The sequence below is a fragment of the Dermochelys coriacea genome, chromosome 19 (assembly GCF_009764565.3).
Source record: "Dermochelys coriacea isolate rDerCor1 chromosome 19, rDerCor1.pri.v4, whole genome shotgun sequence".
Taxonomy (NCBI): domain Eukaryota; kingdom Metazoa; phylum Chordata; order Testudines; family Dermochelyidae; genus Dermochelys; species Dermochelys coriacea.
The window spans coordinates 7,599,851-7,617,710 of NC_050086.2; the positions used below are offsets into that span (position 1 = coordinate 7,599,851).

Here is a 17,860-nt window from a genome sequence, read left to right on the forward strand (position 1 = left end):
CTGTTAACATGGGGGCACAACATGCACGAGGCTGGTTTGATGGGATGTGATTTGCTTTGTTGGGCAAACCGTCAAACTTCATATGTGATGCAACAGAGCAAGCCTCTGGCAGGGAAGTGCTGATAACTTGACATCTTTGGGTCTTCAGTAGATGGAAGGACAGTGATCCTAACCTCTGGTACCCTGACACTCTCAGCCTGCGTGAGGGTTGCCCAGAATTCTCAGTGCCAGCAGCCCAGGTAGGAGTGGTGTTGCCATCTTTCCGCTCAGGTTTGTTTCTTTGTCATTAGATTTGACTGAGATCCAGTGTGACATGTCTGATGTGAACCGGCAGTACGAGGGACTTGGCATGGCCTTGCGGGAACGCCAGGAGCAGCTGTCAGCCATGCTGAAGAAGATGCTAGAAGTCCAAGAGGAGGCAAGTTCAGTGTTGAAGTGGCTGGAGTCAAAGGAACGGACCTTGTCAGCACTTGAAACTTCTTCCTCGCCTACAAAACAGAGACCATGAGAGCCCAGGCTGAGCATAACAAGGTAACTTGTCTCTCTGAGCAGGAATAAGGACCGAGTTTGTCATAGTGACTAGATCATTCTCTGAGACCTGCTTTACTGCACTAGGTTGGGAGGAACCAACAATAGCCTGTTTCTAAAGAGAGTATTTCATCTTGGTGGTTAAATGTCGCATGAAGAAGCACGGTGTAGGGAAGACTGAGGGGGAACATATGTCTTCAGATATGTCAAAGTTTTTTAAGAAGAGAACTGTGCTCAGTTGTTCTCCATGTCCACCAGGGTAGGACAAGAAGGAAGTGACCGAGGCCTGGTCTGCTCTAGAAAATTAGGACAACATAGCTAAGTCACTCAGGGCTGTGAAAAATCCATACCCCTGAGTGGCATAAAACCGACCTACGTCCCCATATAGACAGCACTAGGCCAAGGGAAGAATTCTTCCGTCAACCTAGCTACTGCCTCTCGGGGAGGTGGATTACCTGTGCTGACAGGAGAATCCATTCTGTCGGTGTGGGTGGTGTCCACACTGAGCTGCTACTGTGGCGCAGCTGTGCCGCTGTAACATTTTAAGTGTAGACACACCCTTAGTTTGCAGCAAGGAAGATTTAGGTTGGATATAAGGAAGAACATTGTAACTATAAGGATAGCTAAGCCCTGGGACAGGTGACCTGGGGTGTTGTGGAATCCCAGGCATTGGAGGTTTTGAAGAACAGGTGAGACAAACGCCTGTCAGAGATGGTCTAGTATTCTTAATCCTGCCTCGGTGTGCGGGGGAATGGACTAGATGACCTCTTGAGGTCGCTTCCAGACCTACTTTCTGTGAATCTGTGGTGAGCTTCGCCCTTTTAGATATTTTAGACCTATCCTTTATGGGCAATTGTCTCGGAGAAAAAAGCTGATAATGTTTAGCATCAGTTCTCAGGTCATTCCAAATTCATTGGATAAGCAACACGCAGTTTAATGTTACACTGAGAAAGATGTACTTTTCATTTCTTCTATTCTTAAGGCCCAAGCTCTAAGTATTAGTAACTGGATGAAATGATTCCATAAAAGGCCAAAGATGAAGCCTTACACAACTCCAAGTGTAGCTACTTTCTTCCTTCAGACTGTAGCCCATCTCAGTATAGCTCTTGTGCTTGAATTACATCATCTCTTGTATATCTCAGCATGTCCAAAATTTTCTTCTTCCTAGGCATTCCTGGATGAGTTGGAACGGAATTCAGGAAAGATCCAGAAAGTAAAGGATGCACTTTCTGGCTTGCTGGAGAAGTGTCCTGACTCTCCAGCAGCAGCAAACTGGCAGAAGATGCTGGATAATCTCGGTAAGTTCCCTAGGGATGTAGCGTGATTTTTAGATGTCTCTAAACATCTCTTAAGGATGACGCCAGTTTCCAGGACAATTCCAAAAGTCAGAGTAGAGCAGAGTTACTTGTAATTGAATTTAGGAAATAAAGAACATACCTTCAAGCTGTCTGGCATGCTAGGATGTTTTCAGGATGAGCATTGTTCAGTTAATGAAGTCTGCATGATGGTTCTGCGTTTCAGAGACTTCGCTTTCTTAAGTTACCTTAAAAAAAAATACCCTGCAATAAAAACAGTTGATTGCTTTTTTTTTTTTTTTTTTTTTTGAGTAAAAGCTTCGTTGGTCAAAGTAAAAGTCTGATTACTTAGAATACTTTACATACTTAAATGATTAAATGAGCTTGTGTATTTAAAAAAAAATTTCAAAACTTGCTAGAAGTAAAGTGCATGTACAGGGTTCCTCCATCCAAAGCTCTCAAAGTGCTTTACAAAAATTGATACACATTATATTATTTTTGTTTGAAAGATGGAATCTGAAGCAGAAAGAAGTTAAATTACTTGCCCAAGGGTCAGGCAAGTCTGTGACAATTGCCACTAGATGTAGATCGCTGATTCCACGTTTCCTGTCCTAACCACAGTACCATAGTAGTTAAAAATGGAAAATATATTACTAGATGGATCGTGTATCAAACATTACACTGGTATATCACATAAGGAAACAAAAAACACCTGCTAAATCAAGTGGCAGGTTTCCTAATAACAGTAAAATTACCGGCTATTTCATTTCCTGTCTTCAGACTCCAGGTGGGCAAGAGCCAATCAGATGACAGCAGAGCGCCAGCAGAAGCTGGAGAAATCAGCGAACCAACTGGCAAGCTTCCAGGCAGCTGAAACCCAGCTGCGCCCATGGCTGATGGAGAAGGAGCTAATGATGAGCGTGCTGGGACCCCTTTCCATTGACCCTAACATGCTGAATGCGCAAAAGCAGCAGGTCCAGGTGAGAAAGGGGCTGTATCTGTGCCTCCTTTGTAGGTTAAAGAATGAGGAGGAGCGGGCAATTCCAGTTTGTGCAAAACTACTGTTGTGATTTATACATTCTTAGAATCATAGAATATCAAGGTTGGAAGGGACCTCGGGAGGTCATCTAGTCCAACCCCTTGCTCAAAGCAGGACCAATCCCCAATTTTTTCCCCAGATCCCTAAATGGCCCCCTCAAGGATTGAACTCACAACCCTGGGTTTAGCAGGCTAATGCTCAAACCACTGAGCTATCCCTCCCCTCCGCTTATGTATAGTTTGTACAGTGAGCATGTGTGTGTCTGTGTGTATACTCTCCTGCTACAGAACATGCTCCCTTAGGGCTTGTCTGCCCAAACAAGCTGGGTTGTAAACCTACCCTGTGCTAGCGTGCCATGCAGTAAGTGTACGTGTGGACATTGCTGACAGGCACTAATGATTCCTTAGTGTGCTTTGATCTAGTCCTGTTTCAAAGCTGGGGAGATCAAAGCATGCTAAGGAACTTCTAATCCACATCAGTGGAGTCCACACAGATACTTAGTGCAAGGCAGGCTAATTTGGGGTAGATTTACACCCCAGCTTGCTTCAGGCTAAATGTTCATGTAGACAAGCCCTTGTCTGAAACTCATTTCTTTTGTAGCAGAAATGCCCTGCACACACCACCTTGTACAACGGCATTGGTCTAACACCTCTTCTCATAGAGATGTCGGAAGATGTTGGGTGTGGCTAGTACTCCACCTAATTGAAACTGGTGTAATTTTTTGATCTCTGTTCTGTGCACAGGGTTCCAGTATTGACTCCTTTGTTTAAAAAAAAAAAATCAATTCCACTTTCTACAAAGACCTATGTTAATACTATGCAGGACCTGTTAATGCTGCATGAGAGCCTTCCTATCTACCTCCTCCCTGCCCTCTCATTACAAATCAGATTTCTGACATGTCTGTAACCAGCCAAACCACAAAATATTATATATTAACCAGGATATTTTACCTTGTGTCACTGGTTTACATTGTGTTGAACACCAATAGGACAAATAAGGGAGAGAAGCAAAATACTTTATGGATGTAATCACAGATGCTTCCAAATTTTGTTAAGCTGAAATGTTATCATAAACAGATCTTTGCAGTCTACTTGTAGTCCTGTCCCAGGGATTTCCTGGTTTGTTTCCAGTGATTCTGTGGATAGCTTAAAGCTCCTGGAGCTCAGTTTTGTTTTGACGATGTGTATTCGATGCTGTCACTCTTATACAAACACTTATGTGTTATTTCTGTTCAGTTTATGCTGAAAGAATTTGAAGCTCGCAGACAGCAGCATGAACAGCTGAACCAGGCAGCTCAGGGGATACTAACCAGCCCTGGAGATGATTCTCCATCATCAAACCAGGTGCGGGAGGAGCTCCAAAGCGTGAATCAGAAATGGACCGAGTTAACTGAAAGACTCAACTCCCGTTCCAGCCAGATTGACCAAGCCATTGTCAAGAGTACCCAATACCAAGAGCTGCTGCAGGGCTTGTCTGAGAAGGTAAAGGCAGTTGGGCAGCGACTCAGCAGCCAATCTGCTGTCAGCACCCAGCCAGATGCCGTGAAACAGCAACTGGAGGAAACGAGTGAGATTCGGTCTGACCTGGGGCAGTTGGAAGAGGAGATCATGGAGGCTCAGACGCTCTGTGATGAGCTGTCTGTTCTGATTGGGGAGCAGTACCTCAAGGATGAGCTGAGAAAGCGCCTGGAGACGGTGGCTCTCCCTCTCAAAGGCTTGGAAGACCTCGCAGGTGAGACGCCATGAAGCACCTGGTTGTGGAGTTCAACTTCTCTGCCTCCTGTTTAACAAGGGGTTATGCAGTCACTGTGTTTTTAAGAATAGTGAGGAAGAGATCTTCCATGATTTTTAAATTTGAAAACCGTTCTGGAAAGGGCCTAGTTAGAAGTGCTTTGTGCACTGCCAAGCATGCAGTATGGTTTTCATTCCCACACGATGCCACCAAGGGCTGGAGGTTGAGCAGAGGGGTTACCTGTTCATTACATTCAGCACCCTATGCTCTCTGATTTTAAGAGTAGTGTTGACTGGGTCTGAAAAGAATCTGGCCCCCATCTCCTGTCTGAGAAGAGGGAAGAGGAGAGTGGGCATCTGAGTAGCATCTTCGCTCCCCAAGTGGTTTGCATATAGAGGCCTCATAGTCCAAAAAAGCTCTCCATTGTGTTTACTGTCTCCTAACTCTGTTCTGAAATTGTTCATGACCTGACGAGCAAAAGGCTGCTGACGTTCAAGGGGAGGAATTCGTTCCCGTTAGTCAGAATGCAGCTTGCGCATTCGAGGGTTTTTTTGTTTAGAACAATTTCACCTAGTTTATTAGATTCCAGCTTAATTGTTACATTCTAATCTTATTTCTATTTCAGCCGACCGGATGAATCGACTGCAGACTGTGCTCGCAAGCTCCCAGCAGTTCCAGCACATGTTTGACGAGCTTAGGACCTGGCTGGATGACAAACTGTGCCAGCAAGCCCAGAGCCGGCCTATTTCTGCTAAACTGGAGAGGCTGCAGTGTCAAATCCAGGAGCAAGAAGAGTTCCAGAAGAGCCTCAACCAGCATAGTGGCTCCTATGAGATGATTGTGGCTGAGGGAGAGTCTCTGCTTCTCTCGTTCAGCCTGGGGAGGAGAAGACTGCCCTGCAAAGCCAGCTGGTCAGCCTCAAAACACATTGGGATGAGCTCAGCAAGCAGGTCACAGATAGAAACTCCAGACTCAAGGACTGTTTGCAGAAGGCCCAGAAATACCAGCGGCACTTGGAAGACCTCCTTCCTTGGGTCGAGGATTGCAGGGTGAAGATGTCAGAGTTGGAAGTAACTCTGGACCCCGTGCAATTGGAGGCAGGCCTTCTGAGGTCAAAAGCTATGCTCAGTGATGTGGAGAAGCGCCGCTCCCTTCTGGAGATGCTGAACAGTGCTGCTGACATCTTGATAGATGCTTGTCAGACTGATGAGGATGAGGTTCGGGATGAGAAAGCTGGAATCAATCAGAAGATGGATGCCATTACAGAAGAGCTGCAAGCCAAGACTGGGTCCGTTGAAGAAATGTCGCAAAGGCTAAAGGAGTTCCAAGAAAACTTTAAGAACATTGAGAAGAAGCTGGAAGGGGCAAAGCATCAGCTAGAAATCTATGATGCTCTAGGACCTCAAGCCTGCAGCAATAAGAACTTGGAGAAGTTGAGGGCTCAGCAAGAAGTGCTCCAGGCCCTGGAGCCGCAGGTGGATTATCTGAAGAACTTCACACAAGGCCTGGTGGAAGATGCACCAGATGGCTCTGACTGCTCCCAGCTCTTACGGCAAGCCGAGGATTCCCAGCAGGACTTTAAAACAGTGAAACAAAAAGTAAATGAATGCTGTTCGCTGATGGAGACCAAGCTTGAAGGAATCGGCCAGTTTAATAACCATGTCCGGGAGATGTTCTCTCAACTGGCAGATCTAGATGATGAACTTGATAGCATGGGTGCCATCGGGAGAGACATTGACAGCCTCCAGTCTCAAGCCGAGGATGTTCGTACATTCCTGGGCAGACTTCAGGGGCTGAAGTCAGACATTGAAGCTTCTGAAGAGGAATGCAGGCACATGTTGGAAGATGAAGGAAGCCCTGACTTGTTAGGGCTGAAACGTGAACTGGAGACTCTAAATAAACAGTGCAGTAAGCTGACGGAAAGGGGCAAAAATCGCCAAGAGCAAGTAGAAACGACACTCTCTCGAGTCGAGGACTTTTACAACAAACTGAAGGAGCTGAATCACATGGCCAGTGCAGCAGAGGAGAATGACGCGCTGCAGTGGATTGTAGGGACTGAGGTGGAAACCATCAGTCAGCAGTTGGCAGATTTCAAGGTGAGCGCTCCTGATGCGGGTTGTTTTAAGTGGCATTTGCTGGTTAAAGGTTCATCTGCAATTTGACCTGATCTCTTGTGCTACTCTGAAGTAGTGCATTCCTTGCAGAATTCATATAACTTTATCACTGAAATGCCACCAGAGAGCTTGGTGCTGTTTGAGACAGAGATGGTCTCTGCCATTTAAGAGTTGACTACCTGAAGGAAGAGTTGATAACTCTCATGGTCAGGTTTGAAAAGCTTATTCCTTGTCTCCCCCACCCCCGACTCCCCATACTGCACACAATATTAGTCTATCAGAACTTCTCTTGGCTTTTTCGGTACAGTATTTTTCAGGGAAGAGGGGTGTTTTGGCTCCTTGACTTTATTTGAATCATGATTTTCAGCATTTCCTGAGATGTCCAGTGCAGATCCATCAGTGTATCTGCTAAGTGGGCCTGTCTGCCCAACCCCAGAATCCCAGCTGTCTTTCAGGAGCCTTGGACTCTGATACATCATTCCAGTTTCTGGGTCTTCGATAAAATGATGGGTAGTATTAAACTATTACAGCTGGCGGGGGCATGTCATTCCTTTTGTCTTATCAGTTTTTTGCTATAGGATTTTCACATTGCCAGTGGAGAAACGCTGGAGACCATCAAGGTATGTGCGCAAAACTTTTAACTGAGCCCAAAGAGCGAAAGTTTTCAAGGTGTTTAAATTGTATGTAGTGTTATGGTGTCAGGCCATGCTGTTACACTACAGTAGTTACATTAGTACTGCTTAGATTCTGAGATGCTGTGAAATCTCCATTACTGGTGCACTCCACTACTAGTGATTGGTCTGATTTACATCTTGCTGCTCAGTGACTAGCAGTAAGAGGGTGAGCCATTTACTTTTCATCACACAGCTAATTGATCCCATTCAGATAGTTAATGCCTCTGTTACACCATCGCAGTATCCTCTCAACCCCCTAGGCCTTGTCTATATGAGAACGTTTTTCAGTATAACCTGAGGTGTGAACTTAAACCAATCTAGTTATGCTGGTATATAACCCTTGTGTGGACACTTTTATTCCAGGTAAGAGTGGCTTTTTGGTTTTTGTCACTTGGGAAAGGGTTTAAGCTAAAACTAAGAGAGTCTACTTGTATCCTGGAATAAGAATGTCCATAAGGCAGGTTAGACCCAGTAAAACTGTACCTGTGTAACTGGTAAAACTTTCCTATAGAGCAGACACTTTCAAGCCTAATTTTATGGTTTGCCTCTAAGGAAAAAGATGTCCCATGTGTCCTTGGACACTGAATGATATCACAGGCATAAATAGTGACCATCTTGTTCTAGGTCATTAAACGTGCACCGACTGGAGTGAGTAATGACACATCCTGGCTTGTCCATCCTTAATGGGAATTAGGAAGAGAGGATCAGGTTGTCCAGAGCAAGCTTTTAGGAAAATGTGTCATAAATTGTCGGTTCACATTGCAGTGTTGAGTGTCCTTTCTCCTGCAAGGCTTTACAGAACTTGGCAGGGGTGTTGAGAGAGCGCACACCCTGCCCTGTGATCCAATCCTTGTGAACTGAGCAGAAAGAAATGAACCTGGAAGCCTGCCCCACAGCTGATCTGTAAAACAGCACAGACAATCGAGCTGAAGTCGTGAATGTTCCCTTTAGAGAGAGAGAGAGAGTGGTGTAGCCAAACTAGAAACTTCTACGGCACTAGCAAACCTTTTGAAAGTTCATGGCTTGCTGATGTTGTTGTGATTTGGAGCCAGACTTTGCAGTGGGGGAAGGGTGATCTACAGGTCTGGCTTTTGCTGAGCTCATGGGAAGCTAAAACAATGAAAGGAAAGAATCTGAGTGTGTCAGCCACATTTACACCCTAGAGGGTCAGGGAAGGGAAATCTCTTTGGGCCCTGTTCTCAAGATCAGGTGACAATATTTTGGTTCATTTCCATGGGTCAAGAGTTTAGTTCCTGAGCTGAAATGCAACGTGAAGTGCATGGCAGATTTATCTGCACTCACACCCTGAGCTTCGTGGTGGGGTCCCGCATCATTATGCTACCTCAACTTCTAACAAACGGAAAGCAGTGAGGTTTGGTCTGACTGCAGGGGGGTCTGTTCTCTTAGAGGTGCTCTGGTGGAAGCCAGAAAAGTGTGTGTGCAAGTTGGGAAACTTTTTTTTTTTTTTTTTTGTGTGTGTGTGCTTAAAACAGGCTGCGATCTTTCAGTGCACAGTACCAAAACAGTGTCTCACCTCTGGATTAGAGATCAGAGAGGTACACAGTGTGTGGCCTGGGGGCTAGTGGCAGCCTTTAGCATCATGAAATAATGCCTCCAGATGGCTCCTCCTTGGAACTGTATGTAGAGAACAAAGCTATTGCTTACAGGATTTGATTGCTGGGGCACCAAGAAGCACTTTTTATTTATCTGTCCAGAAGACACAAGTACAACTAGATATGATGTCTTAATGCACTAATTTTATGAACAACTATGTAAATCATCTGCCTGTGGTCTCCAGGGCTAGAGTGGTTTCCATAAGGAACAAGAGATACAGAAATCTGACTTTCAGAGACCACGTACAGGTGATTCAAATGAAGGTCTGCACCTGAGACTTCCCAAGATTTTTTTTTTCCCAACAAACACCCACCAAACCTGTTCGAAAAGAGAACTAGCTGCAAAAAAACTTCTAATGCTGCTGCTTCCCAGTCCCCATGCTTCTCGTCCATTTTGTTCTATCCCTTGCAAGTTTCACGCCACAACAAACTCAGGCACAGGAGTTAGGAGAGATGGATCTGCACCAGCCTCTCTGTGGAGTCCATTTTCTTCATTACGAAGAGACTTTGCAACCTATTTAATATCCTTTCTGCATTCCAGTTCCACCTGCGTGAAACTGATGGGTTGCACTCTTTCGACAGGAAGATAAGACAAGAAACATCCACCAATGGCAGATGCTCATATGAGCTTTCAGTTATTGGCATATTTCCTCGGCTCTTTCTGCTGTCAGCTCAGTTTTCTCAGACGAAACTTTCCATAGTATTAATGCTAACGATTGAACTCAAACAAGCTCCAGTAAAAACATCAATAAACAGAACAGCTAATCCAGCTAAGCTTTAACAAGCAGCAGACTCTTCGGGGCGAGTCTTTCCAGACTTGCACACTGGAGATGTAGGAAACATACTGAACAGTTAATGGTTTTTTATTTGTGCACTCTCAGGCACCAGCAGTCCAAAACTGAGAGGATCCTGAATTGCAAACTTTCCACCCAAAAACTAGGCAAGAGACCAATGTGCTTAGATTAAAAAAGCTGAAAGCTACATTATTTAATGCAAAAAACCCTAATCTTTAGTGTAAGACTGCAAATGAAGGGTACATAGACCTATTGTTGTTTTGTAGTATTGTGTGGTGTCTGAGAGCCCCAGTAGTGGGCCAGGACTCCATTGTGCTAGGCGCCATACAAACACAGAATAAAAGATGGTCCCTGCCTCAAAGAGCTTGCAATCTAGAATCCCTCTTTAAAATATTTTCCTAAGAAGATGGATGAGCCTCCAGTTCAGTCTAAGCCAGCATTTCCATCTGCTATATAGAACTCCAAAATACATCACATAATGCACCTTGCCTAAGTGATTTAGACACTTCCCTAGTGGTTAGAGCTGGGAACTGTGAGTTGGGAGACCTGGATCCTGGTTTTGGTTTTGCCATTTGACTCATTGTGTGACCTTGGGCAAGTCATGTAATCTCTCTGCTCCCTAGTTTCCTCGTCTGCAAAGCAGAAAAAGATACTTGACAACCTTTTGTAAAGTACATTGTGATCTTTACACGAAAGTTTTTTACATAAATTAAAGGTCTTTTCTCCTTTCTACAAAATAATGTTGTTGTTGCTCGTTATCCTAACACCTGGGAGCCCCAGTCACCTTTCCCTTGGCCTTTCCTAAACAACATTTCAGAGTTTTTGCATATTGAGAGAATCGCAATTTCTTCTCATGGAAAGATTAGATCAAAATTTGGCAGACTACCTTTTTTTTCAAAGTTGTACTGAGAAGCAGCCTTAAAAATTAAGTCTGGGAGAGTCCGAAGATCTATATTATTCTAATGGGAAACAGAAAGCATCAGCAATTTAGATGCTATAATAGAAAGTAAACTGATTACCTTAGTATTCAAGTAAAATGGGTGCTTTTCAACTGGCCTAAAGAGAGGCGTATATGGATGCCGAGACTGATATCAGGCTAATTCAACAGACTTAAATAAGGGGAACCACGTAAAGAAACATACAGCTCAGAGATATGTTGCAGCTGAACCACCTTCCCATTCTACACTCCAAGTGCAGTGAATATTAGAACCCCTTATCCCCAGTATGGCTAAAGACCTTATTTTGTCCAACATCTTCTTGAAAATGTCCAGAACAATAAGAAAGGAACACATACAAGCCAGGCGCTGTTTCGATTGTTACAAAACCAAAGACTTTATCCCTACTCTTTCATGTGCCCAAGAATTGAAATTCCTGGCTGGAACCTAACATGGTGGGAAAAGCTCCATACTAGTTACTGCTAATTTCCCCGTCTCACCCATGAGGACAAAGGTCTCTAGATTGATCCACAGTCGTTTGAATGAGATTGGGCAGTGGGGTCAGGTGACTGAGACAAAGGATTAGTTACAGAGAATCCCATGTTGGCAAACCATGTCGTCCCAAGGCCAGACTGACTGGACCTTGGCCTCCAAGAAGACCCGTTAAAGATGGTCATCACTTCTTCCAAGGAGTTGACATCTATCCCTCTGCCAGAGAAATATGTTTGGGGAGGAAAGGGGCTGAAAAATCTCTTCTATATGATGGTTTAAACGTACTGACTGAATCAGTGACTTCAAACCAGCAATGGTCAGCTGCAGCAAAGCAAAAACCTCTACATTCCTCCCCTTTCTTAGTTTATTGAGAAATTACGGTGGAGAAGGAGGAATCCTCAGACTGGAGTGCCAGCCTGCCATGAACAGTTCCCGTAAAGGCCTAGTGAGCACCAGAGGAATTCGGTTCTGAGTGGGAAAAGCAAAGGAAAAAGAGCCAAAAATGACATGCTGCCATTGGTGCTTGCCACTTGTCAATCCTGGCAAGAGTACAGCCCTCGAGTTCTGAATTGGTGGCACATTAGGGGTGGGACTTCTGCCACCTATTTTCAAATTTTGTAGATAAAATTATAATAATCAAACCATATTTTAAGGTAAATCTAAACACTGTTGTGCAAATCCCTAAAAACGTTCTCTGTGACTTTTGTCCTCATGTAATAAATCCTTATGAGGGGTTATTTGAAACCCGAGTTTCCCAATGTACTGTATTCTTTAACTTAGGCAATACTTACTTTTCAGGCCAATAATAATTTTGAACTTGAGCATGTGAGAGATGGAGAGAAATCCCTAGACAGAAATAACTTAAGCAACACCTTGAATTTATTTTACAGAGCAGGGGCTCACAGATCCTTAATGCCTCTGGCACCTTCTCTGGCTGTAAAAACCCCAGAAGGATTCATGATGCACTCAGAGGGAGTGAAATCACAGGTTTCAGAGTAGCAGCCGTGTTAGTCTGTATTCGCAAAAAGAAAAGGAGTACTTGTGGCAAAATTTATAAATTTGTTAGTCTCTAAGGTGCCACAAGTACTCCTTTTCTTTTTTAGAGGGAGTGAATAAAACCATTCTAGTCACCTTTTCATTCAGAGGCTGCTCTTTCTAATACCTCCACTTTTCCCTGTGCAAAAGGGAGATATTTACCAAATCTGTCATTGTAACACATCAAGGAACCCACCCCCCCAACCAACAAAATACTCCACAAACCTTCTTTTGGTGAAAAGAATGGTTGTTTTCTTTGTATTATTCTCTCAACTTTTTGGGAGGGTGACTGATTCCATGACACTGTCAACAGCACCACTGTTTATAAGAATATTTTGTACTTTTATACTACTTTCCATTTCCAAGTGCAATACACACATTTACTAGCTCTTGTGACACCCCCAGGATGAATAAGTAGGAATAGCTCCCTTACTCCCCCCCAACCCCCTCATTTTAAAATCCAGGAAGCAGAGCCATATAGAGGTTAAGTGAATTCTCCAGCAAGCATGCCTGAATTCTAATCTGGGTCTGTTTTCTAGCCCTGTGCTTGGTGCCATAGACCAGAGGTTCTCAATCTGTGGCACTGGTGGCATGAGAGCCACGACCAAGCGGTATGTAGATTGGATTAAAGTGTAGTATTGGAGGAGGAATCTATTCTAACCTCACCGATTAGAAGGTGCGGGAAGTTGACCTACCTAGAACTTTCTGAGTTTTAGATGTGGTACGGTAGGTCTTCGTTTGAGGTCCACTGCCCAAGGCGATGCTGTTTTAGAGAGAGAGAAGACTTGTGCAAATTCAGGGATTTGGATTTTGGCACCCAAAGGAGTTAGCATTTACTGTAGATCAAGGCCATGCCAACACTACGGAGCCTTTGCTGGTCTAGCCCCCTAGACGTAAGCCAGACTTCTGCTGGCATAGCTACATCATCTCTCCAGATGACATTAGTTATGCCAGCAGAAGCACTCTTCTGATGTAATAGTTGTGCCTACGCTGGGGGGGGTTGCCAGCATAGTTATGTCAGCTGTGGGTGTGATTTTTTTTCCACACTCCTACCCGACAGCTTTGCTGACAAAACTTTATAGTGTAGTCCATGCCCAAGACACCTGTCTGAAAGCTGCAGGTAAAAGTCATTATGTTGCTTTCTAGATGTCGTAGAACCAGTACTGCATTATGTGGCTAGGAAGAATAAGTGCAACACAGAAGACCGTCTCCAAAAAGGTAGCTCACTATGTCTCCATAGCCGGAAAGCACGCCACTGTCAAAATAGAAATGTATGAAAGGGTGACCATTTTGAATAGAAAGGCCCTGTTGCATACCTGACTGCACCAACATTGCATCAGGTGCATACAAATGCAAAGGGAAGCCATGCTTGGAAGAGGGAGGGGAAACTGTCGTCACCCAGTAAAGTTGCTGTTATGGTGAACAGAGTGAAAGGGACTAGATGGGTGCAGTGATTGATTGTAAGTACCATTCAGTAACAGTGTAAAATAGCATTTCAGTGACACGGCCTGCAGAAAGATTGAATCTTGTTGTTTCCTCACACCTATTGCCTATTCTGCTATTGATTATCACCTTTATTGAATAAACTCTTTACGGAAGCATGCAGAATAGGGTTTGACAACTCACAAGGATGACATCGTGCACTCTTCTTTCACCCCTTAAGTATTAGCAGCAGGATTTGCTCTCTAGTTCTTTGAGCTGGTTTTAGCACCTATCTCCAGGATGGTTTATGTCTGTGCACTGGAAAGGAAAATCTATACCCCTTTCAGGATTGCAGGTCTGAACCCGAGAACAGAAATGAGTTTAATGATGAATCAAAATATTTATGCAACGTACTGTGAATATTATTTTGAGGTAGCTTGTTAGCAGCAATGCCCCAATATATGAACGTGCTTCTTGAAGATACCATCTCCAGAGCCCAACCTCAGAACCTCCTTCTGGGCTAGTCTCTGAGCTGTTTTGATGGTGGTTCAGCACCAGATCATTTGCTGGAGCCCCAACATAACTTTGGACTCAAGTTGTAGCGTGCCTGGCTGGTCGGTGGCTTTGAGATGTGGGTGGAAGGGGGGAGGTAAACTTCCTGTATGAATGTCCCATCAGAATGCGGTATCTTTAATGGAACAGGGAGGGGACAATCTGTCTCTTGTTCTCCTGCCCTGGCTGATCTCATAGTCCAGCTGGTGGTATTTTTAACCCTTTTGTCACCCCAACGGAATGCAAATGGCTCCTTACTGTCCTATTTCTCTGAGCAGCTGGGTGGGAATGGGGTGGGAGGGAAGCAATGCTTTCTCCTTGTTGAACACTTTCCAGACCTGCTTAAAGCATTGCTGGCTAGTATTTTGAGCACCAGCAACACAAGCAAAAATGCCTCCTCTTTCACAGCTGTTAAATCATCTTAAAGGCACAACGTCCCTATCGAGGGGAAGTGATATTAGACTGTGAGGAACAAGAAAACTAGGAAGAAAGCTCAGATAAGCTTCATGCATTGCATGTTGTAGGCTTCAACATGAAAGGTAAGAGCTGATGGTTACAAATCTATGGTAATCTTTACGAGGGGAGTAAGCCCAGCCCTGGTTGAGGTGCTGGAGGGTAGCTGAGAAGTGTCACTGGTATGAGTATCTTGTGTATTTCTGATTTGGTAGTCTGAGAGTATTGTAAATAAACCTGTTTGCAGAAGACACTTGAGTCTTAGGGGCCCTTGTGGTGGTCAGTGTTCTGATTCCTCATGAACAGAGGAGGAGCAAATAGATCAGACCACTAGAGATACTTGGAGCAGAACTGGCTCGCAATTGTTCATCTAAAAACAACCGAATAGCGGTGACCTTGACTGGTCAGTGGAAAGTCAGGAAAGCATTTTCGTCTCTCTTGAGCAGATCATCATGTGCAAGTGAAAGCCGAGAGTGGAGTAAATTGAACTGAAAGCTGCTGAGAGATGTAATCAAGTAATATTGAGGTGGTTTTGTTGTAATTGGCTTGTTGGTTCAGTAATAAAGTGAGTCCCTTTTGGGAGTCAGCTTGGGTCACTGTTCCAAACCCTCCCACTCACACATGCTGTGTAGACGAATCAGTTTGCTGGGTCTCAGCTGTCCTGTTATGGGAACCACTGCCATGGGAATGTCACCCTTTCAAAGGAATATTCCTAACCTGGTTGTATTGATACTTGAAATGAAATACTCTGCATCCGTGGTCCATCTCTGATCCAGGGGGTGCTAAAAATACCAACATCCTCTAATACCAGGAATGTTGGGCTCTTTGAGAAGGGAGGGGAGAGGGAATGAGGTTTGTCTAAAACTGGCAGAGTAGAAAAGGAAGGTGTTGGGCATTGCTGGTGTGAAGGATAGATTTGCTTCTCCATTTGCCAGCGCTGTGCAACTGCATGGAGAGGTGTGAGATCAAGCATTTACTTAGTTACGTGCATGTGTGTGTTCCTCATGCCGTCTCTGACTACATTTTCCCACAATACTTTGTGTGATCTTACGGTTCAAAAAAACAGTAGTACCTATTTGATTTGCAATGGAAAGGGTGCAGGTGACGGTCGCCAGTAGAAGATTTAGTATTGTAGAGCGGCTGATTATATTTTAGTTGATTTATCCCTGGCACTTAAAGAATGACCACCACTCTTCTGCCTAACTAAAAGAAAGCGAATGACCTTCCAATCCTCCTTCCATCCAAAGGATCCCCATAATACTGTTACCTCACTTCCTAGAGTCTCCAGAAAGTTGCTGTCAGCTAATAATACTCCATCTCTTTGGGGTTCCTGCTAAGTTGCTGACTCACTATGGGACTGAGCAAGTAATTTAGTTTCTCCATTGGCTAAATAAGGTTAATACCTATACACCTTTCAGGGTGGTTGTAGGTCTCCATATTTATTAAGGTGACGTGAGATCTCCAGGGGAAAAGTATTAGTACCTTTGCTGTGTCTAGATTTGGGACCCCAGAGTGGACACTGTTCAGATCTCCCTAAACATAGTCTGTACAAGTGGGATACTTCATTGCTGCCTGGCCGCAGTTTTCTATCACACCCTGCTGTGCCTCTCCTGCTGTGACAATCAATCAGCTGTTTAGCTTGGGCGGTTTCCTGCAGGGCGTGTTAGAGAATGGCATGGGCCCTGTCAGCAGCTGGGAGCAAGGAGGAGTTTATAGTGAAGAAGTCTCGGTGTTGTTTTATCAGACAGACTAAAATCTCTGTTCAGTCCTATATGCAGCATGTGCACTTTGGAACAAAGAGATTCCCTGTGAGCAGAGCAGGAGATTTTGTGGGAATGGGCAATTGTTATTACAAAAATGGCATTTGGCAAGTTTTTTTTTTTTATAAAAATAAGTGCCCTCCCAGCCATCAAGACATACCATTCCAGCAGGTGGATTTTTACCTTGAACCTGCCATCTTAAATAGGTTTATTCTTATGCCTGTTTCAGGGTGCATCTTCCACCTCCTTCTGTGGGTGGAAGATTAATAGTGCATTGTGGGAGCACCAGTTCTCACAATGATTAAGCACAGAAGTGCCATGGTATTTGGCACATTAGGTTGTGTAAAGCTGTGTTAATCATTGCTATAGTGTGTAGGCTATAGGCTTTATTGGTTTTTTAAAAAAGAAAAATTTAGCCAGATCCTTGTTAGCTGCCATGCAAATAAATAGTTAAAATGGAACTTACAAACTTTTGTAGGAAATGTAGAGCTGCTGGAGGCTGTATTCTCAGGGGGATGTACATTCTAGCATAGGTGCTTTGGTGGGACCATCTCCCTGCTTTATAAATGGAACCAGCTTTTCTGATTTGAAGAGTGGGATTGTATGCTGGCTGAGGTCCGACATGAAATCAGTTTGAAGTCAGCTGTAAACCAAGTAGATAAAAGAACCACCACCACAGCACGGTTGGATAGGATTATCCCCACAGCTTTTGTCTACAAGGTGGGGTTTAACCACACAGTGCTACTAACCTTGCAACACATAGAATTGTCAATTTCCAAGATTTGGGGAAACCAGTGAACCTAGGAGGAAAGAGGCAGCAAGGGAGTAGAGATAACTAAATCCCCTAGGATTTCCCTGACTACTGGACCATCTCTATCCATTGGCTCATTCCTCTCCCTCAGTTAATCCAGTCATCACCCTGCTCTGCACTCTGGGCTCATTGGATCAGACAATCGCAAGCTGATAGGTAGCCAACTTTGAGGTCTGCAGCGAGCTAGCTGGTCATATGATGCAGTCTTTATTTCCAGCTGCTAAATTACCGTAAAAGACAGCTCAAAATATATTAAATGTCTTCCTAATATTACTTTTCCACATAAGCAATTTTTGTAGTTGCCAGAGGGATTTTATGCAATTGTAAATCGGGCGATGGAACCCATGCAATTGTGAACGAGAAGGTAGGTGGTCCATGAGACAATCACTGTCTGAAAATGCAGTCCGTGTTAGGAAGGTTGGAGAACCACAGACCTCAAGTCCCAAAAGCAGGTGCTCACACTTCAGACGAGTCTCTTGGCAAAGCTTTTTTTTTAAACACAGCTGTTTCTCGGTAAGTCTGAAACAACCCTCAGAATGAATATTAGCAGAGATCATTTATTAGTAGGAAATTAACATTATACAGCACTGCCAGCGCACATGATGCGTCACA

The 17,860-nt window shown here is 44.2% G+C and overlaps 1 protein-coding gene across 1 annotated transcript in view; it reads left to right on the forward strand.

Annotated features, from left to right (window-relative positions):
• The window catches only part of MACF1 (microtubule actin crosslinking factor 1), a 259,982-nt gene that overhangs the window by 176,531 nt on the left and 65,591 nt on the right, over positions 1-17,860 (forward strand). Inside the window, 7 exon segments of the mRNA XM_038377247.1 lie at positions 291-488; positions 491-531; positions 1,697-1,826; positions 2,604-2,803; positions 4,098-4,593; positions 5,219-5,458; positions 5,461-6,689. Of these exon segments, the coding sequence (XP_038233175.1) occupies positions 291-488; positions 491-531; positions 1,697-1,826; positions 2,604-2,803; positions 4,098-4,593; positions 5,219-5,458; positions 5,461-6,689 (2,534 nt within the window).